This window comes from Dipodomys ordii, unplaced genomic scaffold, assembly GCF_000151885.1.
Source record: "Dipodomys ordii isolate 6190 unplaced genomic scaffold, Dord_2.0 Scaffold50, whole genome shotgun sequence".
NCBI classification, from domain to species: domain Eukaryota; kingdom Metazoa; phylum Chordata; class Mammalia; order Rodentia; family Heteromyidae; genus Dipodomys; species Dipodomys ordii.
In genome coordinates, this window is record NW_012267266.1 from 9,948,291 (window position 1) to 9,973,713 (window position 25,423).

The following is a 25,423-nucleotide window of genomic DNA, read 5'->3' on the forward strand; positions in this document are numbered from 1 at the left end:
ATTGTTTCCCCTCCCGCTTTCTCCAGCTGAACTGTTGTTGGGTTGGCGTCGTCCGGCAGGTTTGGGCATCCCAATTGTGCCTGGCTGGCTGGTTCATAACCTCTGTTCTCCATTCACTCTGCTGCACGCACATCCGGCCAAGGAAAGCACGCACGAGAAGTCCCCGCGCCTCGGCCAGCGCCCGGAGTGCCATCTCTCGCAGCCGCCGCGGTCCGACTCCACTGGGGACCTGCTGCAAGACGCGAAGAGCCAAACTTTTCTTTTGAGGTTTTCGAGGCCAGATCGCTCCTCACCGAGCGCAGCTGCTGCTCCTCCCGTTCCAGGACACCGGCGGGTCTGGGTTTGCGGATCCCCACCCTTCTCCTCTGCACCTCCCGGTACCGCAGTACCTACGCCTCCTCCGAGATTTCCGGGGGTCGCCCGATTTAAGGCACCGAGGGAGGCTGGGGAAAGCGCTCAGACTCCCCACCTCCCCCTCCCGGGGCCACAGGCGTGCAGCCCCCTCGTCTACACGGCGCCCTCCTGCAGTTTCCCACCAGCCAGCAAAGTAACTTGGAGCAAAGCGGAGCGCTGTGCGAGGGCCCAGGGCAGCGGCGGAGCCGTGCGCAGACTGCCGCGCCGCCGCTGAGCCGGGCCCGGCGGGCCGGTGTATGTCTCCCCGAGGCCGCGGCGCGCAACTCCCGGTGACTGTGCTGCGTGCGCCGCCGCCTGCCCCGATCCGCGCTGCTGCTGCCCGGCCAGGTCCGCACCTCCCTCTCCCGGGGTGACCGGCCTGCAGCCGACGCCCGAGACACAGCCTTGCACCCTTTCTCCCGCCCTCTCCACTGTCGCCACACACCCGCTCGCGTCTCTCCATCTTGTGATTCTTTTTTCTCCTCGAATCCTTCAGTGGGGGAGCGAGTTTGTCTTTAACCGCCCCCCTCCATCCACCGCCTTCTTTTCTTCTCGCTCTCCAACCCCTCCCGAGCTTGGTGTGTTCCTCCTTTCCTTTCTCGCCTCCCCAACCCCCTTCCCGCTTCGTTTTATTTATTCATATTTATTTGGCACCCGCTTTCTTCTTTCTGTCCCTTTCCCTCCCTCCCTCCGGATCCCTGCTCTCTTCCCCCGGAGTGGCGCGTCGGGGGCTCCGCCGCTGGCCAGGCGTGATGGTGCACGTGGAGATGTTGACGCTGGTGTTTCTGGTGCTCTGGATGTGTGTGCTCAGCCAGGACCCGGGCTCCAAGACCGTCGCCGACCGCTACGCTGTCTACTGGAACAGCAGCAACCCCAGGTAAGGCGGCTCGGGGCGGACAGCTGGGGCTTCTCGGGCCTCAGGGCCCGGGGAAGGAGCTGCGGTGGCGGAGACCGAGGCGCGCTAGCTGAAGACAGCGCGCACCCAGCGTCGCCCGGGCGCTGCTGGCTTGGAGGCGCCGGCGGGAAGCACTCCCTTCGCGCCCCGCTTTGTTAAGCCACCACTGGAAGGCCCGGTGCTCCCGGGGATTCCTGCGGCTGCCTGGCCCCAGCTGCTCTGGGGGACGTGCGGAGGATCGGGAAAGGGCGGGAGCCTAGGAGTTGGGACTTGTTCGCTTCCCAGCCGGGGCAGTCTGGCCAACATCCCCATCCCGGCTCAGGGCTTGGGCGCCGGGGATCCGCTGCTGTGCGCCGCCGACATCTCCTGCCCTGAAGTCTGAGTGCACAGGGACTTGGGGAGACAACACGCCAAACATCTCCAAACTTTTTTTTCTTTTTTTCTTTTCAATTCGCCTTCTCTTTTCCACCGATGCGCGCAGAGAGCGCACGGGCTTAAGGGGGAAGTGAGGGGGGCTGGGAAGCGGAAGCTTTAGGTTTTTTATTTTCCTCTTTAACTGCGAGAAAAATCATTTGGCCCGGAATCCGTCTGGGCCCGGCGCTCCTGGCAATGGAGAGGATGCTCCCACCTCTTGCAGCCCCCTCTCACCTAATGGGTTCCAGGTGCCAGAAAGTTTGATCTAATACCGGGTTACGTCATGTGTGCGGAGCAAGCTGCTGGAGTTGGAGGCACTGGAAGGTGGGAGCCCTCCGCCCGTGGCCTGGCGGTGCGCGGCCCGAGGCGCGCGCGCGGTTAACTGGAACCGCTTTGCAGGCGAGGCGCGCGCGCGGTTAACTGGAACCGCTTTGCAGGCGCCTCGGAAGCCCGCCCAGTACGCTGGAGGCTGGTGATGGGCGCCCGGGAATGTCTGGGCGCACGTGCTGGGCCCTAGCCAGCCGCAGACTTCCAGTTTGCTTAGACCCCGAAGTGGGTGTCTGTGTCTGTGGAGGTGGAGGGGGGGGTATCCAGAGTGTCTGGCGGACCCTTCCCAGCCCTAGATCTTACTTTCTCCCGGGCCTGGTGGCAGCAGTGGGCCCCCACCGCGCCTGTATCGCCCAACATCTCTGGGACTCAGGCCAGCTCCCATCTGTGAGAGGTCGGTGCCTCCTGGGAGGGAAATCGTATCGATTGTACCTAAAAGCATAGGGCTTTCTCTGGGCTACTCAGTGGAAGTTGAGAGGGAAAAGGCTAGTGGCCGAGGAGTGAGCCGGTGGTTGCTGCTGTCCAGTTTACGGTGGAGAGGGAACCCGCGAAGCCTCCAATTGTAGTTCCCATCAGTCCTCTCCACCCATCTCCAGTCTTCCCTGGGCATGCGTTCGTGCCAGGGCAATGCTGGGCTGACTAGAGTCAGCTGAGATGATGATGAAGAGAAACCTCTACCAGCGAGCTATTCGTGGGTTGTGGACCTGAGATGAACACCCCCTGCCTGCCCCTCCCCTGTTAATCCACAGTAGTCACACCCAAGTAGCCAGAGTCCTAAATGCACTGACTAGCAGAAGTGCTGACATTCCCGAAAGTTGAGTGTGTGTGTGTATGTGTGTGTGTGTTTTAAAGTCTCATGGAGGTGGGTGTTGGAAAGGGAAGCTACTTCTTCTTTGACATGCCACTTACCACTATTAGGAAAAGAGAAAGAAGCCATTCTGCCAGAGAAGATGCCTCTTATTAAAGCTGACAAGACAAATAGAGCAAGCTTTCCAGTTCTGATGGTGTTAAAAGCAAGCCTAATTATGTTGCTTGGTTTTATTCCCATTTGGGCCCTTTTTTTTAAGACACCGTATATGAAACAAAAAATTATATTTCTAAACTTTACTACTATGTTCAGGAAAGCACGAGTGAGTTCTTTAGTTGAATTTGGGGTATTTTGCTCTTGGTTGTCACTCTTAACTTTCCAGTGTGTTCATTTTCGCTTGGTATTCATTTATTTGGATATACGGATGTTCCAGTCTTCCCTAGGTTCAAACAGAAAGAGCCAGCAACACACCCATGCCCCTTCTTAACCTGTCCGGCTAGCCTGAGTTAGATTGAGGACATTTTATCTTAAGTTATCTCTGTTTTATGCTTTTGATACTGTTGTTTGGTTTGAGATTAGCACATTGATTTTTGTCACAGGTCATGTTTTTTAATACATCTGCCCTACCCGAAGAAAGCTCTTCTGCCCAGGATTGCTGTGGTGGCTTTGAATCTGACCATAGTTAACATGTAGAATTTTCACACACCAAGAGTATTCTTAAGAAGTCTGTGTGCTTATTTAAACATTGTGAAAAGATCTTTCTCTTAGTTTGATAACTTCCTCAAGAAAAAATGATATATCCCACTCACCTTCAAGAAATGTAGTTCCAACATTTAAAATTCTTATGGGATATAGAGGCATTTATCCTAGTGTGTTACTAAAGTAAAACTTAAAAAACAGTATTTTAAAAGTAGATAAGTAGTGTAGGCAGTTTGTAACTCAGAAATATTCACTTAATATTGGTGCATTTTTATGTATTAAGAAAAATCAGGTTAGATGTAGTTTTCAAAGGGCCTGATAAAACTCAAAAATATCACAAAGGATAGAAAATGGTTCATGTACGTTATGATTTTGTACAGTAAGTTGTCAATATTATATGAAAGTGTCAAGATTTTGCTGAACTATTAATCTGCAGACTTCAGTCTATTGACAATGTACACCATATTAATCACAACTTAAATAGATTTTTAATTTTTATCTTAGAAGAAAAGTTTACTAGACAGTGTCAAACTAAAATGAGTACTGTGTGTAACTGAATTATACTTTTGTGTATACTAATAAATTCCATCTGAAGTTGTTTAGTTAGGTAAAATTAGAATTAAATATTTCTCCATCACAGGAATTGAACATCTTATTGTGTTACATCTACTTGTGCTACAAGTAACTGTATAACTGATACATTCAGTATCATTACTACCTTCCATTGATGGTAGGAACATCTATGTATCTAGGGTCACAGGAAAAATATTAACTTAGGTTCTGTCTGAATAGTAGTTTTACTGTTACAATCTGTCTTCCTACTAGTCACTTCTGGGAAGTATATATTCAATTTTCAAATTGAATATCTGCTAACTTTGTAGTTGGCAGGATTTATCGGGCACTGAGCCAAACTGATTCTATGCATTGGATTGGCCCAAATCTGTGAAGAAGCAATTGAAAACTATCAGTCTGAATAGAAATATTATATGATTGCATTTGTCCACACACATCCTCCACAATTCTAAAATCTGAAAACTTGCATGAGTTTTGCCTAAAAGCGTGAATGATAGAATGATCCTCTTACTGTTATGTGGCATTTGTCACTGGAATATTGCTAAGTAACTTTAAGTCATGTTAGTCTAAATCAAAGAAAATAGAATTGTCTTCGATTTCTTTAAGATTGTAGGAAGGTCTTAAGTAACTTTTTAAAAAGACGGTCAGTAATAAAACTTATTTAATTCTCCCTTAGTAGCCAGCTGTGCTTTTATATAGAGACATGACGTAGGATTGAGAACATGCCTCTTACCTTGGAACATGATGTAAGAAGTTAGGTTCCTCCAGTGAGAATATTCTTTTAAACACTGTGTATATTGAAAAGTTCTTCTTAGACTCTTTTGACAATTTACCAACATTATGATAAGGTAATTAAACAGGTTTCCTGGTTGACATTATGAGTTGAATACAATATAATATTGCAGCAAATAAAAGCATCATACTATTATCAACACTAATTCTTCTCTGTTGGTGCTTTATTTCTGTCAAGATTTGAGTATTGTAAATTTAAAAGCCTTTTCTTTCAATTGAAAAAAAAAGAAACTGTGAATGCATCAAGGGTTTACTGAAATTTAACCTCACTGTGTAGTCTTTGGATTTTTTCCCATTCTTTAAAAACATGTAAATTAAGCATTTCACATTAGATTAGAAAGTAACTATATCATTTACAATGGTCAACAAGTAATATTAGAATTGTAGGAAGAATTTTATAACAGGATTCCCTTCACTCTGCTCTTTCACTGGCTATGAATTTTTTCCCTAATGATATTCCTTTTTTTTTCTTCCAAAATTTAGTTGCTTCCATTTCAGAGATCGGAATAACCATCATTTTTTTTTAAAGCAGTATACTCTTTTCAATGAAAAATAAGTGAATTTATCATGGTATAAACCCAGGAACTTGTGCCAAAAAGTGAAAAGTTTATATCTCAGTTTTCAAGCTTGTTACTTAACTTGTAAAAGATTCGCTTCATTTTTTTTAAAGTTAAAATCTTTTAAATGTTTTTCATGTTAGACACATCACTGAAAATATTAACTCTGAGCCTCAAAGTAATATGATTTTATTATATATGTTGGGATAATTTTTCATATTTATATCAAAGTTTATGTTACTATCAGGATAAAAACAAAGCACTATAGATGAGACTTTTAGCCTTTTTTGTCCCCTTAAGACATTCCTTCCTTTCAACCCAGATATTTGCAAAATAGAAGTGTGCTTCTTGTTCTTTAGCCAGTTTTCCATAGAGTTTTGCAATGCAAAGTTATCTACCGAGTTGTCATCTTCCAGCTATTATGTGCATTATTTTAGATATACAAAATAAATGCCAAAATAGGCAACTGTCTATTTTTTAAGTGACTGAACATCAGTGCTCATTGAGGCACAGTCTTATTTGGCTGTACAATCAGTCTCAGTTGCCATTTCCAGTGTGAAAGTAATGTCAATACATTACTGGTGATTAAAAGGATCAGAAAATCTTTAGTTCATTATTCCATTTCACATGACTTTAGTGCTATTAACTAGATCACTGGCTCATGGAAGTAATAGTTTATTGTCATGTGTGTTATGGCTGATAAAACTCTGGCTTTAGAAGTTTTTACCTTTGAAAACTGAGAATCAGATTTGGAAAGAGCACTTAGCTATTTGGGGCAAGTTAACCTCCTGAATTTCCTTCCATTTAATCTTGCAAAATGCCTTCTGAACTGGCATTTCATTGCATTCAGTCCACTGGCCTGGTTTTCTGTTGGATAGGGACAGATAAAGATGGGTACCTTCTCTCTCCTGTTATTCTGAACCAAGCAAGCTACTAGCTTCATGCTGGGCCAAGCAAATGAATGAACACAACTAGTCCTTAAGGAGTCCTGGCCTTTGGTAGCTTGGGAAAAGTAGATGCCAAAAGAATTTACCTTTGAGAGAGTCAAACAGAAAATGTTAAGAATATATTACAAATAGTATTTTACATGTGTTGTAACATTTGGTACATTGCTTAGTGTTTTTTTTAAATTTCTCTAATATAAATTGCTTCCTTTTTTTTTTAAAGATGTTACTCAAGTTTTTATCTTGTTTGGAATAACCTCCAACCCAACAACTATTTAAAAAGCTATGATATTTTAAGTAAGAAATTGCTGGATATTGGCTGATTCCCTATTATTGATCTTCTTTTCAGAAGTAGTATAGAAACTGTTAAAATACCAGCTGGACTGGGATATCCATAATGAAAAATAAGCCTGTATTTCTCTAACTGCACTAAGAAAATAAGTAGTCCTTGACACTCACCTAGGACAGCTCACTCAGATCAGTCTTCCAAACTGAGAAAAAAATGGTCTTTTGATCATTTGTGACAGATAATACCTTCATATTCAGGTACAAAACTTCAAAGAGGGATATAAAAAATGAGATATTAATATTCACTTTTGATAATTTGTCTTATGATGGTGGTCTTAGCCAAACATCAATAAATTACTGTCTCTTTTAAGCATGTGATTTATTTTATTAGATTTATATATTAGTCTGCTTTTCAACTTATGTCCTAAGCTGTTTTGTAGAAGTTTCTTTGATTAATGTGAACTTCCAATGTTTCTGAATAGGATATTACTCACTACTAGGAAATCTGCTTTCTCGAGAATATGTCTGCATTTAAGTTTTTAGAAACTTAATCTTCAGTCTCAAGCAAGTCAGCACAATGATGCAGAATCACTCAAATTTTAAATTAAAAATTAATAATGCAAATTTTCTTTGCTGTAGTTGTGATGCATTCTTTTCAGTAATGTTTTATTTCTTAGTGTTTTTGATGGTTTGTAAACTGTGATCTGAAGTTTTTTAATAGAAACTTTGTGCATATGCAGACTCTTGATTTTGAGATTTGTGAAGATAGTTTCATAACAGCCATACATTTCAACCAAAAAACCCATTGTTTTAGAATATTGAAAACTCGTATTTCAGTTAGCATCTTTCTGCAAGACAGTGCTATACTGTAGTGATGCTTAGCTTAGCTTTCATTCAGGTAGAATTCTATCATTTTCAATAAGGAAAAATAAACCTTTGTCATCTTTAGAAACATCCTTCATACAATTGACAGTTGACAGGTTGAAGAAAATGTTACTGTCAGGTCTTATTTTCCACTCAAGTGAGGAATAAAAATAGATTGAAATGATTTTTAAAGATCTAGTTAAAAGTTGTTGCAAAACTGGAAAAATGTTTTTAAGTTTTACATGTAAAGTTATAAAATTAATGTGCCACTGGCATTACGGTCAGTTTTTCACTTTGAATAAAACCAAATATAGTTGAATTGGTTGTAATAGGATATTACTGGATGTTTTAATGGTTAGATTGTTAAACTAGATGAAACATCAATATTATTCCTATTGTAGTTTTATTAAATGATCTGATTTTCAGGACTGATGATCAAGATTTAGTACAAAGTCAGCATGAGAATTCACACACATGAAGTGACAGTTGTGTATATCAGTAGTTGTATAAGTATTGGATAATCAGTCGTCTTCTTAGTACACAAAGATTTGACCTTTTATAAAATTGTTTTGTAATTAATGATTTTGAATATCTGTACAGTGTCATCTGTACAGTGTCATACATAGAGGTTAGAAAAAAATATGATGAAATTTGTATCTCTCAATTTAGAAAAGCAGATAGGTTTGGGGCTTCCAATTACATCAGCGTTTTTTTTTCTCCCCCTGTCCTCTTAGAAGCAGCGATCTTGTTTAAAGACCAATTTTATTTCTTTCGTGAAAATGGTCTGGAAATGAATATGGATGATAGAAAAGATTAAGCCACTTTTCTAATCATTCTGGTGAGACTCTACATTTAAAGCTCCATCTTACCTGCAGAGCCTCAAAAATGTTGTCTTCTTGTATTTAGTTGACCAAAAGAAAGAGCAAAAGCAAACTAGTGATATTTATATATTTAAGCCCAAGCTATTATATTTTAATATTAACCGTCGGGCTTTACTATATCTCCATATATACTCTTCTCTTGAATCCTGTGATTTATAGTTAATTGCAAGGTAATAAGTTAATAGTCTCTATTGATATACACACCCCTCGTCCTCATGTTTTTCTTCTGATATACTAATACTTCTTGGTAGACTTCCCCTCCTAACAATTGATCAGCAATATCAGAAATCCTCCAGTAAGTGGTAATGATCCAATTGTAGATATTTAAAGCATTGTAGATATTAAAGCATTTGGGATGCTTTAAGAAGTGCTGTAAGAAGTCAGAACATTTGGTCACTGAAACATTTGGTCACTCTTTCATGAACTCTTGTGAATTCTTTCAGAAAATTATTTTTAGAACTAAATCCCTCTATTTTACTAAAAAACAAATTGAGACTATCAACCGAGTCTGCTATATTTTCTATCATGTTTTACATTTTTGGATACATTTGAAGGAACATGTAGTCTTGTAAACCTTACTAAAAATGTGTACTACACTTGTTATTACTGTATAGTAATACAGTAATAATCATCTGTTTGATGATATCTGAGACTATTACTCTCACCTGTTTCAGTAAAAGTGCAGTTGCTGTACGAATAGTTTCAAAAGTAACCTGACAGCGAAAATTTAACTTGGGCCAGAACAAATTCTACATACGTCCTAGATTACTTCAGTTTGGGGGAACTAAGATTTAGAGTGGTAGCCGGTGTAAGGTAAAGTTGATAAGTAAAATGCATGATTTAAGGACAGATCATGCCTCTCATGGTTAAAATCCAGGTATGAGTTGACATTTTTTGTCCTAATGAGCTTTCCTCTGGTATCCATCACCCATTTTCCTTAGACTTGCTAGTGGAGAAGACCCAAATCACCAAGTTTTCAAAGTGACCTTGATTTTAAATGAACTAACAAATACCTTTTATTTTTCTCCTGCTGTTGCCAAGCTGTCAGATTTTCCATTTTAAGTTTTATTAATTTATATTTATATTGGTTAAAAACTATAATTATCAATTAGTTCTTGCTTCTTCTGAAAATATACATGACAAAAGCTTTCTATGCTAAAATGCAATGTCTTAATGCAAAAACGCGGTTTGAATAAACTAAAGTTATCTCTTGGCTTGGTTGGTAATTACAAGGCACATTTTTATCCAGGTTTTGATGATGGAGGGCCTGAGACTTGGTACTTTTTAGCTGTTAGGATATACTATTTTGTCACATGTAAAGAACTTAATAATGTAGAAGAGAGTTATTTCATTTAATAGAGACAAAAGAGAATGGGTAGGGAAGGTAAAGTAACTCTAAAGATGGGGAAATTATCTTTTGTACTTAACAATTAGGTTAAACAAAGTGGGAGCAAATGAGCCCCATTCGCCTGCTATTGTTTCAGGGCAAGAAAATACAGACAGATGTCAGAACGTGAAAGCAGTAGCCTCTGACTTGCACAGCAGGGCTAGTGCCCTGGCACACAGTGTCCTGAGCCACCATCATAGCAGGATACTTTTTTTTTAAGTGACTGACACTTTGTGATGGAGATCCTGATACTGATGCTGTAGCTATTTGCAGCTTCCCGAAGTTATCAGTCTTTCTAGCTTCAATTTTAAGTTCCTCACCCGAGCCTTTTATGAGAAATGTTTCTTTGGCTCAGACAGCACCTTAGTGACTTCTGGAGAGCTGCTCTGTCTGTGTAGTTGCTGTAAATCTTTTCCTTCCTCCAATTTTATTCATCTAGTTGGAGTAGCGGAGGAGGCCAGGGGAGGCTCTGATGTACCTTCTGCTGCAGTGAAGTATTTGCCTGCTTTATTTAGCAAATACTTTTTCTTAAAGATAGATGAAAGCAGTGGGTTTGTTAAAGGCCCTTTCCTTTTGTCTATGCTCTGCAATCTTGCCAGTAACCCCTGGGTTCACACAGACCATTAATGTTTTAGATACTGTGGCATTCAGTGTTTTCTTCATATATTTGTTTACTGTTACTGCTTCAATAAACTTTTATGCCTATTTCTGTAGTTTTCTGGCAGGGGCTGCATTTATTAAAATTTAGTGACCCAGCACTAAGAGGGGTACAGTTCAAATAGTGGTGCTTCTGACAGGGTTTTGTGTCAAACTAGAGAAAATAATAGGGAAATGAAAGCTGCCAAAATGTGTCTCCCAATTACTAATTAATCAGGCGAGAAAGGACCTCAGTGACAGATCTCGTGTCCGCCAAGGCAGCAACTTGGGGATGCTTTATTTTAAATACTGTATAAAACAAATTAGAGTACGCCTCAGGAAATATAGCACCCTGAAATTCGATATTACCAGTACTAATTTTTTAAGTCTTTGGAAAGCAAAATTTAAAACAGAATCTTCATGTTCTTCTCGGATATCATCAAAACATAAAGCTATTCTAAAGAGTATTTTCCTTATTAATAAGTAATGCCTTTATACTTATTAATATTTTACACCAGGCATAGTATTGGTGTAGCATTGTATATGTACTCAATCGTCAACAGACACTTGTGGGAAAATTAATTTTTCCCATTTTATGCCTGCTGTGAATGTTTTGAAGATTATTGTAATTGGAGAACAAAACTCACCACACCCAGAATTATAGATGCATATAAAACAAGATTCCAATCTTTTCTGGCAATGTTTCTTCTGAGATTGCTGGATCCATAATTAAATGCCTACTAGTAGTATATTATTTCCATAGCATTTACACCATAAAAAGAAAAAAAGGTCTTGTATGGAACTCTAGCTGCTAGGAGAACAATAAAAACTAATTACACACTGCTATGACCATTGTCAACTATACTCTTGGGAAGACAACATGACTACATGTGTGTGTATGTGTGTGTGCACACATGGACGCATGTATGTATGTGATATTTTACATAAATATATACAAATAGGTCAGCATACTTATTGTATCATCTTCAAGTTTCTAAGATTCTGAAGTAAATCAAAGGAAATCAAAGTTTACAGGATCTATTAATAAAATTGAAAAATCAGCAATTCTGTTTAGGGGAAAGTCACCCTAAATTTGTATCCTTTCTTTATGATATTAAAAATTCACTCACACTTATGAGTATATCAATATTTAACTATTAGTTTGTAGTGGGTTTTATCTATGTTGCTAATTATCTGATTATTTCTTGAAAATAACTTTTTGTGGGTTGTTATTTCTTGGCTCCAGACTTTTGGTATCTGGTTATTCAAGAACTAATCCATTTATTTATTATGTAGAAATCTGCATTGCTAGATTTCTTTTTTGGTGGCTTTGGCCATTTCATTGTCTCTGAGCCTTTCCACCAGTAGATGGATTTAAGAATGAAAATTGTAAAAAAGGTATTTCTTGATTTCATAGCAGCTTTGGTATAAATTTTGGTAAGAAAAGATTTGGAAGCTATTGAATGATAAAAGGTTTTAGAACCAGTATTGAATTTTGGTTACTCTTACCAGCCTTGTTTCCTAGTATCACATAGAATTAGGACTTGTCCTTTTATAATATTTTATGCTACTGTTTTCGTTCCTTGAGTGAATTCTTCCCATGTAAAGAGAATCATCTAAAAGCAAAGCCACACAGGTGAGTTGAAGAATTACATGAGTTTTCATATTAAAGAACTATCATAAGCTGGGTGCTGGTGGCTCATGCCTGTAATCCTAATACTCAGGAGGCTGAGGATCAGGGTTCAAAGCCAGCCATGGCAGGAAAGTACATGGGACTCTTTATCTCCAATTAACCACCAGAAAACTGGAAGTGGCGCTGTGGCTCAGGTGGTAGAGTGCTACTCTTGAGCTGAAGAGCTGAGGGACAGTGCCCTGGCCCAGAGTTCAAGCCCCATGATTGACAAAAAAAAACAACAAAAACAAACAAAAAGAACTATCAGGGGCTGGGAAGGTGGCTCAGTGGTAGAGCTCTTGCCTTGCATGCCTGAGGCCCTGTGTTCGATTCCTCAGCACCACATAAGCAAAAAGAAAAAAGCCGGAAGTGGAACTGTGGCTCAAGTGGTAGAGCGCTAGCCTTGAGCTGAAGAGCTGAAGGACAGCGCCCAGGCCCAGAGTTCAGGCCCCATGACCGGACCCCCCCCCCAAAAAAAGAACTATCATAGCTAATATTTATTTGTAATAATATCCATGTACTAAAAACCAAAAAAAAAAATGACAGAATAGTTATTGAATGACAATATATGAAACATATTGGACAGCATACAGCAAATTCAGAGGTTACTAGACTACATTTTTGCCTCCAAATCAATGCAGGTTTGATTGAAAGATTTTGTAAATGCAGCCAAATGGAGTAAAAGGTACTGTAAGAAATATTCATTTGTCAGTTCACCTGGCAAATGCTTATCAAATATCCCATGTGGGCTATGCACCATTTTAACCACAATATAAACAACATCCCTGCTTCCAGGAAGCTTTCCTTGAACCATCTCTGCTCACTGTTTTTCACCTCCAATGTGAATCTCCTGGGGATTGTGTTGAAATGCAGATTTTAATTTAGTTGGTGGGGTAGGAACTGACATTTTGCATTTCTAAAAAGTTTCCAGGTGATGTTACCACATTTGGTGATGTCCAAGCTGCTTTTTCTTGAAGTAGTGTTTGGATCACCAGGTTCTCTCAAGTTGTGTTTTGCCATGAACTTTCTATATTGCTTTGTAGTTCCTAAGATGTCTCAGCAGTTATATGAAATAAAAGCTGTCCTTTCAAAAGCCTAAGAAGCCTAGTAATCTTCATTTCTAGTCCCTTTCTCCTAAATCTCAGATGTATAAAATAAATTTTTGCTTCATTAAAAATATGCCATCACACAAAAGTATTGGCCAGGGATTTTTATTGTAACCATTCTCTAAAGGCAAATTCTAGTGGTATAAAAAAGGTGTCCTGGTCCAAAAGTTTAAAAAGAATCCTGTCATAAATGTCAAAGGATATTTATTTGCTGCAAACTCTCCCCAGATGTATTTTATGTGGCAATTCCAAAATTACACCTCAAAAACTTATTTTTAACACTTTCCCAATTTAAATCCGTATGGTTAGCTTAACCCAAAATGTTTATTTTACATTCAACATAGATGACGAACAATTTCTTTGCTTCCACTGGCTAGGTTTTTAGGGGCTGCTTTCTGTAGCCTGCACTTCATTGAAGTTATGAAAGAACGGGGAGCAAATGCCTTCTTTCCCTGCTATTCTATGGGTGAGAAATCCGGAGAGCTGTATCTCACCTACAAATGTGCTATGGCTTTCTCTACAGCTTGTCCACCATTCTTTTACCATGGAAATTTAATGTGATGTTGTTATTAACGAGTAGAGAGTCTGCCTGTTTTTGTTTTTGCTTTCCTATTTTCAAATATGAATGTAATTGTACTACTGTAAGTGAATTCTAATATCTTTAAAGCATCATTCATATTCTTATTGATCATGAGAAAAATAAACTTTTTAGTGTAAATCAGGTGTATTTTGATGAAACAAACAAGAAGAGGAGGGATAGGTGAGCTGCCCTTAAGTGTCCTTTTTTATATATATAACAGTTAACTAATACATTTTTATAGTTAATTATAAAACAGAAGCAAATATTTTTCTTGCTACATTGTTGATAAAATAGGTTTAATTAAAGTATCGGGTAGCATTTTGTAAGAACAATAAACCTGATTAAGAACAGTAATTCAAAGGAAGACTATTGGTTGGTTGTAGGCTTTTATGTGTGTGCTTGATCTGGTCCCGTAGGGTTCTCAGAAATAGTGATAGTCTCCTAGGGTTTTTAGGGGTTATGAGTCTCATAGTTCCTGAAATTCAAGAATCTTCTCTGACTGAATTTAATTGGCTTTATATAGGTATATGCCATGTGTTAGAAAATAGTTAAGTTTAGGAGTAGGATATTTTGATTGATCAAAATAAAGTCACTTCATTAAACTAAAGGAATTGGCTCTGTTCAAAATAGTGTTCCTGTACCTAAGATTTCTGGCCATTGATAAGTTTAAAGTAGAAGAATATGTATTTAAAAACCACACTGTGTAGACCTGTCTGTTTTCACAGACAGGTTTTAGTTCTAGTTAAATTTCATCTCGCACTAAAACAGATGTGTTCTGTTCATCATTGCCAATCTGAATCTCAATTTTTTTGTCTTGATAAATGGGCATGGTAAAGATGTTTCTCTCTTGCGGAAATTTTAAGGAAAACATATATGTGTGACTTTCAAAATTGCTATAAAACTGTCATTAAAAGAACAGAATCAGTCATGCTGCAATATGGCTAGAGAAAAAAGAACAGAAATGGAAGGGGTTACTTCACACCATACAGGTGACGATCACATTGTAAGTCAGTTCATTATTATATGTTGCGTAGAAAGTATGTTCTTATAGCTGAGCATGGTAATAATGCATCTGTAGTCCGAGGCCTTGGAGGCAGAAGCAGGAAGCTTCATAGTTTGGGGCTAGCCTGTGTTACAAAGTGAGAACCTGTCTCAAACAAAAAAATAAAAAGAAAATGTATTTTTCTTATAAATTCAAACTTATTTTCTAAGCATCATAGAAGAGTTGACTCACTTAAAAATCTGAGCTGTGTGATCTTATTATATATATATATATATATAATATATATATCCTTAAAAGATACAATTCATAGTGCTCGCTTCGGCAGCACATATACTAAAATTGGAACGATACAGGAAAGAATAGCATGGCCTCTGTGCAAGATACAATTCATAGATTTATTCATGTGCAATGCTCTTTTTAAAGGAAGTTCACATTTTAGGTTTTATCTTGTGATTTCTACAAGAGTAATAACATGTAAAGAGTGACATTTGATGGTAAGACCTAATTCCCAGAAATGTCTTTTGTATCTCATTTGTAAAATTGGTCGTTTATTTATAACAGCTTCTCTTCTCCTCTCAGTTGGTTTCATCTATATTGTTTTCTCTACTTTGGACTTCATTGGTACAGTGCGATATCTCTATCTCCAAGGAGAACTTAATGAATACCGACACTGTCTTGGAGAATGCTTGTACTGTATTTCCAATGAGGAGCTTGTTGTAACAAATCAATTCCTGTTCGGGGCTGTTTCTTACAGCAGCCAGGCAGTCCCAGAAATCCTTGGATTTTTTAGTTTGATGCCAGAAAACAGGGTTTAGCCTCTTGACACCTCTCTGTTTAAGAACTGTACCTATTGACTGACTTAAATCTTAGTATATATTAATTATACTCACATTAGTGTTAGGAGCATAAATAGATCACAGCATTTAGCTGAGGATTTGTCAAGGAAACGTATTTTAATGTATTGAAAGCTGAATAACACTGTTTTCTTGGAGAATTGTCTGGTGGTTATTCAAAGTGGGATTTACTTCATATGCTTATAGCTATTTAGGTCAATAACAAATATGTCATTATTTGTATTAAAATTTCGATAATGTGCTTATATATTTCCATAATTATTTTATAATGTCATGTTACTCTTAAAGTTATAAATCTCATTTAGGGTAAAAAAAAAGGGAAAACATAATAATTTGTAAGGAAAATATCAATGATCCGTAAGTGCTTTACCCAAAATGTAATGATAGAACTTGCCTAATGGCAATAAAAATATTAGATTTATTACTAGTAGTAGTCAAATTCTTTGAAAGAGCACTGCTAACTTTGAATAACAGATTTCCCTCATAAGTACAATGTTTTAATACTAAGAATTGCTCTGCTCTGGGGAATGCTGGGCTTATCTTTGCTGTTCTTGAATCATTTCATACAAAAGTAGGTTTCTTTTGTCTTGCTAAACTGGAAGTTAGGTTTGTTAAGGGAATGAGCTTGCTGTGAGTTTATTTCAAAGTTGAAACTTCCTAATTTTATGTTACTTTTCTTCTATGTTCAATGAATAGTTAATACTTTTACTCTTGTGCTAGGCTTACTTTCTTCACTAAAGGGTAGTCAAAAAGTTTAAATTTTGCTAACTTACTTACTATCACTTTGAATTATTAAAAAATTACTACTCTGGTATATCAGTTTAGATATGTCAGCTAGAGACCACCTTAACTAGGTTTACTTTGTATTTTCATGAAGGCATGTTGATGAAATGGCATATAACAATCCAGTAGGTCCTTGATGTTGAGTTATGTTTGAATTATATGATTTATGTTTTATTTAAACTTTTATTAATGTGGCAAATAAGAATTAAAATATTTCAGTGAGCTGATGAATTTAAATGAATAAAATGGGCCAATTATGCTGTAACCACCTCTTACAAGAAAAGAGGAATAGTTTGACTTCTCCTTATTTCTCCTTGCAGAGCCTAAATTATGTCAATATAGTTTACATATTTAGAAGACAATGACCTCTTTATTAAGCAAACATCATAAACTAGATATTTAAATTTTGACCAGTTGCAAATCTTCCTCAATTTCTCTTATTAAGCTTTTTGGATTGTTTGATTCTTCCCTTATAGAAATATTGTAAAATGTGAATGGAATGTAGGATTAGGTCTTAAAAATAATAAAGTCCATCGATTGATTTGAATGAAATAATTAGTATTACAGTTGTTTACCACAGATAATCATGAATTTCTTTCCTTGGGTTATAACAAAATCTTTAGTAAACTCTTTTCATTTAAAGATTTCCCAACTGTTACTTTGGCTTAATTGTATGGCAATTGATTCCTTTTAAAAGAAAATAAGTTAAAATGAATTAGGCAATTAGAATGTATAGTTAAGTAGGTTTGTCTGTTTTAATATGCAGTATCCCTACATTTTCCCAACAAAAGGCAATGTAAACTCATAAGGAAACTCCATTGACTCCAATATAGTTTGGGGCCCAAATAATCAACCCACTTACCATCCCATAATAAGCCATTTGGTGAAAGGAGAGTATCTGTGTAGTAGCATCATGCATCAACTGTCCCAGTCTACTAAGATATCATACTCAGGAACACTACACACTCTTAATTTTTAAAGTTTGATGATCCAAATTTCATTTTAGGACACATTGGATTGGCTTAAGCTCTGGCTTGACAGATAGTTATGGACTTTGGGTCAACTTTATCTAGAGCCTTTGCAGTGCTATTTTGGGTAGAATAGGCAAACATTGGCAAACTCTGGGTGGTTGATAGGATCAGAGACCTGCTCACTCACTAGATATGCAGGGGTCACATTAAGTGGATTTGCACTGCACCCTGATTAGGAGTTTTAAGAGGGCAACAATTGGTGTTAGAAGACGATTGGTTTTTCTTGCTATAAATTGCTAATTAGTATTGAGAGTCTAACCTGTTTTGTTGAACAGTCTCCCTTATTTTCTCTGAGAAAGTGGTTTGGACAGTAATCTATTTACTCTATCTCTACACCTCTCTTCTCTCTTGTTAAAATAAAATCTAGAAACCTCTGGGGACTCCCCACAGTTGAGTTCTGCTTGGAAGAAGCTTTAAAACAGTGGCTTCAAACTGAAGTAAATATTGACTAGGTCTGGAGCTGAGCCTTGCTCAAAGCCTCCTATTGTTCTTCCTTAGTCAGCACTCTAGCTGCGGCTCCAGCATGCATGTGTTAGGGAAAGAAGAAAGGCTGTGGAGGGAAATTAACAGGGCCCACAGCTGAACTGGTAAATGCTAAGTCCAGAGGAAAGAGAAGCCGACTACAAAGCTAGCAGGAGCTTATGTTGGGTTATAGAGAATTTAGGAGAGCGAAGTGTGAAAACACTGGCCTTCCTGTGTGTTTCAGAGAAGTTTAAGAGACATGAAGCTGCTTGTCGGGGTGGGTTGAGCCCACCTTGGAGTAAAACCTTCATGACAGCGATGCTGTCTTCTTAGGGGCCCTGAAATGTTGCTTTTGGTGAACTTGTAAAAAGGATAAGGGGTAAACCTGGATTCTAGAATAATAGTTATCCTTCGCTGATACCTGTTCTGATGCTCTGCCAGCTTCCCTCCTTCAGCTGTCATGTTGGATTACACACTCTCTTGGGTCTCCTAAGTGCTTCAGCATCCCTGGGGTATCAGATGGGTGAGGGGGAACCATATGCCATCTGAAATGAAAGTTTTGAAGTTCTGGAGACATGTTCCTATTATATGAAAAAAAAATTAAACTTTTTTTTGTTTGAAAAGATTAGATCATTTAAATATGGAACAGATTCTGTTGTTTAAAGCAGAACACTGTTGAGTAAAAGCTGCCTGTAATTTTTTTTTTTTATCATTTAATTCAAGAACCCAAACAAACAGCTGGCTGACTTATGTTTTAGTGAAAACCATCCTGGTACATTTACTAACTGGGAAAATAAACATCCTTAAAAAGAAATTATCATGCATACTCACTGCAAAGTAGTTTTTAATAAATACACAGCAAAACCAATAGCATACATGCATTTTTCATTTCTGCTGGTCTTGCATCACTTTAAATGCATAGTCCTTCTGTGATGCTTGGCATATCAGTGCTCACTACCACATGCAGGCAAATACCAGGACAATTAGAATATTCATTAATTGCTCAGGCAATCACCAAACTGTTCTGCTTGACTAACATATTAGAACAAATAATGTCATAATACAGCATGGAATGCTGCGGGCACAGGGAGAAAACAACACATATCTATTCAGGAAGGGTATCAGGAGGTTCTTTCTGGAAAAGAAATAATTTAGGCTAGTGGATATGATTTCAGTAGTCATAAGTGGAGTAAAAGAAGACTCTAAGGAGTCTTTAGCAACAAGAACAGAGGTCTGCTGGCTCTAACCTTACAGTTGTGTTTGAGGCGTACAGAAAGCAGTTTATTTGATTGCATGGGATCTGGAGAAAATTGAAGCATGGACTCAAAGGTTGGGTTGGCCATGTTGTAGTGGATCCATATAAGGTCATGTTTCTTCTCTTTTCACAACTTTTAAAGCAGTTTTAAGTTCATGGCAACGTTGAAAGGAAGATACTGAGACCCTGTGTGGCTCCTATCCCTGGAGCCAAGGCCACATTTTTAACATTAAGGGGAAAGTTTATACTGATGGATGATTTTTGTTTTTTAAATACTGGATGGACTGATAGGGACCTGCATGTTTTGTGATTGTTCTATACAGTTGTGTGTTTTAGCCACAATAAATGCTTTGCAAATGTAACTAAATTCTGATAAATGTTGAAGATCTTACATTTGGTTTATGAGTCATTAAAAACTCAGGGCAAATTTAATTTTTTCATACGAAACCTGGGATATGTTATTGCATCTAACTTCTTTTTCTGACCTTTGGATCAGTCCATTCTTTTCTTTTAAGCTAAAAAGAAATAGTTTACAAAAATCATCAGCAGGAACATGACGTGTAAGAGAGAAAAGCAAATCAAACATCATCAAAGAGATATAAGATTGTATTTCAGAGAGAAGCCTTGGAAGATCTGCTCACCTCTGTTTCTAGGCCTCACAGAGGGCTGCTAGGTGGCCTCATAGTTCTTTGAATTATAGCACAGGGCCTGGAACTTTCTAGGGGACAAATAAGAGTGATACTGTGGAAGAGATTTCCTTTTGTTCGAATAAGCCACCTCAGTTCTGTGGGTAACCCTCTAGGAATTGACTTGAAAATCTCCCATTTATTGAGCACTTGCTGTATACTACCCAGTGCTTCACAGACTTTGCAGTCATTATCATTTATTTAATTCTGACAAGAGCTCTTCCCAGAGTCCTAGTATAATGATTCTTGTTTTACAGATGAGAAGACTAAGTTTTGCATATTTTAAACTAGCTGAAGGCCACTTAGCTCTAAGTGGCCCTTAACCACTCATCTGGGCTGTACAGAGTGACATCCATAGTTTAACAGAACTCTGAAATGTTGAAAAGTGACCTTAGGGCAGAATTTTTGAGGAAGCACAGTGGAGAATGATAGGGATGATCTGCTAATATGAAAAGAGAGTTTAAAAAATGCACACTTTTATTCTAGCTTGTTGAGTGTTTAATGGACTGAGGTAGCAAGCCACAACTGTTTCGCTCACAGCCAATAATTAGTACAAACAAAGGTTAATTGTTTTGTGGACTTGTTCTTTGGAACTGTGAGGCCGTGAAGTGTACATAGCTCCTGTATGTCCTGAAGAAGGGATTCATCTGCTAGCCAGCCCTCCTCCCTGCCCTCAGGAAAGCTTAATTCCTGAGCTCTGGCCAAGCAAGGTCTAGAGGTATTTTTTGTGCTTTTTTTTGTTTTGTTTAAACTTTCAAAAGAATATTCTGGATATTCTTCAAACAAAACTTCCAAATATAACAACTATATAGTCAGGAAAATTTCCCCTATATTTATTCTAATTTCCTACATTTTAATTAGTTTTGGTTAGCATAATGCAAATATAAACTTCAATGTTGAAATATAGATGCTATTACTCTATGATGTACACATTTTGAGCTAATGACATGAACAATTTGAGTTAGTCAAGCAATAATAGTTTTGGTATCTGATAGAAAGGACTATACCTGTGCTTGAATTGACTCTATGTACACAATTCTGTAGCCCTTTTCTTCCACCCACACCTTCTATTCTCTTAAGTTCACGGCAAAGTTGAAAGGAAGATACTGAGATCCTGTCTGGCTCCTATCCCTGGAGCCAGGGCCACATTTTTAACATTAAGGGGAAAGTTTATACTCTATTCTTTCCTTCATAAGGGTTTTGCCCTGTTGTTTTAGTCTTCAGTAAGTTAGTCTTCATTGGTTTCAAAGACTGAAGTCTCCTGATAGGATGTAAATGCATCAAGTTCCCACCTCACTGCCAGAGGGACAACATAGATGACGAAAGAGTTTTGGCACTTACTTTATTTTATATGTGTATCTGTCTTGTCAGACAAAAGTAGATCTATTAGCTGACTCTTGAGCCAGGAAACATTAACTGATTCATCCTTCCTTCACAGTGTTTGGTACCTCTGTAGTGGTTTTGTTACTCCCTTTTCCAAGTTTAGTTGTTTATATGAATAACATTAATATGTGAATAATACTATAGTTTTTGAACACTGCATCTCTGTATGTATTTTGTTCCCATTGCTAGATTTTCAGATTCTTGAGGCCAGAGATTGTGACTTATATGCGATGACTTTTACACAAGGGCTGATGCATGATGGTTTAGAATATAAGGTAGGTTCTGTATACAGTTCTCTCCTCCTTCACTTACTACTGACTTCACTTACTACTTGCTGAAACACACTTTTCCATGTTCTGCATCTAGAAATGGAGACAATAATATATTCTTCTAATGGAGTTATTCCAACAGTTTAATTATGTTTTATTCCATGTCTATTTAGAAATATACCTTCTACATAAGATACTTATCTATTAAGAAGTAATTTGAATAAATTTCTTTTTCTTTTTTGGCAATATAGAGACTTGAACTCAGGGACTGTGTTTGCTCGAGCCAGGCCCTTAGCTTTTTGTGCTTTAGTCATTTTTTCAGGTAGGGTGTTAGGCTTTTTTTTTTCCCCAGTGCCAACCTGGATTCATCTTCTCCTTATATATACCTTCCTGTGAGTTGTCATGTACCACCATGACTAGGGATTTAAGGGATTTCTATATTCTTTTAGTATCTTTGGGTCTATATAAGAAATTGCAGTTATACAGAGATGTGTCCAAGAGTATGGTGAAGCTTTTCAGTCAGGGTGATCTGTGCTTAAATACTGCTGCTTTTCTTCAACACTGTTTTCACATAGGAATATGAGTATTCTTCAAAATTATGATGATCCAGTGGGAAAAGAATGCATGTAAGGCCTGGTGCATATTTTCTCAATGGTATATATGTGTGATTATTGTTACTTTGATTCATGAATGTGGAGAACCAATCATTTAACTATCATCATTGCTTGCCCATTGGTTTTGTTTTCTTGACTGCCTGTTGCAGAGTTCTGGTCACCTAACTGAACTTGTGTGCAAATTCTCCTTTCTGTCTTTGACGATTTGACCTAAAGTAATATCTTTGAAAAAAACAAAAACTACCAAGTCTCAGAGTTAGGTGTATGTCCCTTTTTCTTTTTTAAACTAGCTGTTTGACCTTAAGCAAGTCATTGAATGCCCTGGGACTGTCTTTCATCTTTATAAGGTTACTGAATTAGATGGTCTTTTTAGGTGAGAGCATCTGACCAGAAGATCTGGAAATGGGACAAGGCATTGAGACTATTAGCTGTTTGCCCTTGGTCAAGTCAGTTAACCCTGGTCGAGTTGAGTTTCCTCATCTGTGAAATAAAGGGATATCTTTTCTCTTCAAGGTCACTTTTGTCTTTGTGAATCTACTGGCCTGTTGCCTTGGTTGAAACGTGTAATATGCCTTCTCTCGTATTTTTATTAGTTCATAGATATCTACAACATATGGAAATGTTTGAAGAAATACAGCTTTTTTGTTTAAACATGACTAAAATATTATTTTTTAAGACGTAACAACCATTATCAACGTTAATTAGTCGAATCCTGAAATTTGACACAGGGGCATCTGGACTTAGATGTATCTGAATAAACTTCCAATAAACTTCAGATTGGCTCTAAAAGAAAGTGAAAATAGCTTTTTAGACATGTAAGTTCTTAATAAGAATAAATTAAGAACTTTGAATAGTTAAATACTTTTATTTCACAGCTATAAGATCTACTGTGAGTTGATTTATTGAGACTGGTTTTCCTTTGCCACTGGGAAAAGATAATAAGTTAAGGAAGGCTTCATAAAAATTGGGAAAACAAAAAAAAAGTTGGAAAACCTAGCTGTTTCCAGGAGCTCCTGCCTGTAACCCTCGCTATTCAGGATGCCTAGTTTAAGAGTTGCAACTTGAGGAAAGCCTGAGCAAAAAGTTTGAGAGAGCCTGTTTCAACCAATAATTAATTGCAGTGGCATGCACCTGCTGTCCCAGCTATGTGGGAGGCTGAGATCTGGAGAACAATGCCAGGCCAGCCCTGGGCACATAAATTCATGAGCCTCCATCTCCAGGGAATAAGCTGGACACGGTGGCATTTGGCTTTTATCTCAGCTATCGCAGTTAGCGTAAAATGGGCAGTGTTTAGTCTAGACAAAGACCCGGGCAAAACCTGAGACTGCATTTCAAAATAACTACGGCAAAGAGTCTACAGGCATGGCTCAAGGATTCAGAGTATGAGACCCTGAGTTCAAACTCCAGTACAAGGAAATAAAGGTGTAAGTTTTAAAATTCTGAAGGAATCATACAATATGCCTGGATTATGTTTTATTAGTACACTTGCTATCATATTCTTTGTCTATTTTTATATAGCTCTTCTAATTATTTTTAATCTGGTCATATATATATGTATATAGATAGATGGTATGGTAAACTGTGTTATATGAAATGGATATTTCAAGAATTGTTTTAATAATCCATGTAAAGCTTTAAGTAGACAAGACAAGCTGAATACTTAAATAAGGTCTAGGGTATCAATTTATCTATGTAAGAAAGAATGATTCAAGTAGAAAATCAATTAAATTTTCAAGTGAGCTATTAAATGCATTTGCATCAAGATGATGGTAAATGTAGAGATGGGTATATAAAGACTAATGATGAGTTATTACTTAACTCCTCTGCCCTCTTGTCTTCTTTGCTTTGGCTAGTTCTGCTTATGAAGCTCATTTGCACCGATGCCTGCTCCACTTCCAGGTCTATTTTTTTGGCAGTTTCTAATCAAATTATTCTTAATCAGTTTTATGGGTAGTTGGACTGGATTCACCCCATTTCCTGTGGCAGTGTGGTTTTGGGGTGACTAATCACAGTCACAGAGCAGAAGGTGTCTTCTTAGAAAGAGGTTAGATATTCTCGTCTAAGGAGATTGATTTGTGAGTAGCAGCTATCACCAGCAGTAGAATGTGTTGCCAGTGGGGTTTTCCATCTAGTAATTTGTGGGACGTAGTTTAAAACTTTGCATTTTCCTGCTATCTAATAAAGAATCTGAGCTTTTGTGAAATCTTTTTTTTTTTGGTTGTGGGGCTTGAACCTTGGGCCTGAGCACTGTCCCTACCCTCTTCAGCTCAAGGCTAGTACTCTACCGCTTGAGGCACAGCGCCACTTCAGGTTTTCTAGTGGTTTATTAGAGATAAGAGTCTCACGGACTTTCCTGCCCGGGCTGGCTTTGAACCGAGATCCTCAGATCCTGAGTAGCTAGGATTACAGGCTGGGCCACTGGCGCCCAGCTGGAATCTTTTCTTTTTCCTTCTTAGCTTATCATTCTCCCATATTGTGTTGCTTTTTTGGCTATCAAAGGGAGTATTAAAGTAGATTTATTTTACTAATAGTTATTTCTATTTCCCAATTTAATTATTTTCACTGAAAAAATATTCTTAAAAAATAAGAGCTTATAACAACAGTGCTAATTATGGGCCTATGACTTGAACTTTATTTCTCTTGTAAATTTTGAAAACCTGTCAGACCATTGTTGATGACCGTACTTGTGATACAGGTCAGAAATGCTAACAAAAGTGTGTAGACAGCTGCATATTTATGTTGAAAAGTTTGGATATCTGGTTCTTATTGAGCAGGTTAGAACCCTGTGTGTGTGGTTTATACAAAAAATGTCTATAGAGAGAAAAGCTTTTTCAGTAAGATTTCTTCAGAATCAAGGAAGTTCTGAGGATGATATTGACAGCACCAGCATCCACCACTGTAGTAAGTGTCAGTGCCCTTCTCCAGGTACATAGTTTTTTTGGAAACATCATAATTTTTTCTTAATAACTTTTTCCAATTTGGTATCACAATATGCAAGAGTGTGTGTATGTGTGTTCTATCCTACCTCCGTGTTTACAGGGAGTCTTATGAACTCAAGTGAATTAGTAAAAAGAAGAACAAACACTGACATTTAGAATCAGTGCCCTCTCTTTGCCTGTGTAGTGTCCCTCAGGAACTGCTCTTACCTCAGGGAAGATTGGTCCATATCAGATACTTAATGATCCACTTACTTTCAGACTCAGGATTTATTATTTGTTTATGATAGCATAATGCACTTGGTACAAAAAACTAAAATATGAAGATGAG

The 25,423-nt window shown here is 38.1% G+C and overlaps 1 protein-coding gene across 2 annotated transcripts in view; it reads left to right on the top strand.

The window, feature by feature from the left end:
• The first annotated feature begins 844 nt into the window (after positions 1-844).
• Positions 845-25,423, top strand: part of Efna5 (ephrin-A5) — a 282,746-nt gene continuing 258,167 nt past the window's right edge. Inside the window, exon 1 of one of the 2 annotated variants that reach the window (XM_013020338.1) lies at positions 845-1,270. In XM_013020338.1, coding sequence (XP_012875792.1) covers positions 1,146-1,270 — 125 coding nt within the window. In that variant the 5' untranslated portion in view covers positions 845-1,145. The remainder of the gene's footprint in view (positions 1,271-25,423) is intronic. The other variant, XM_013020339.1, reaches the window with a different exon arrangement.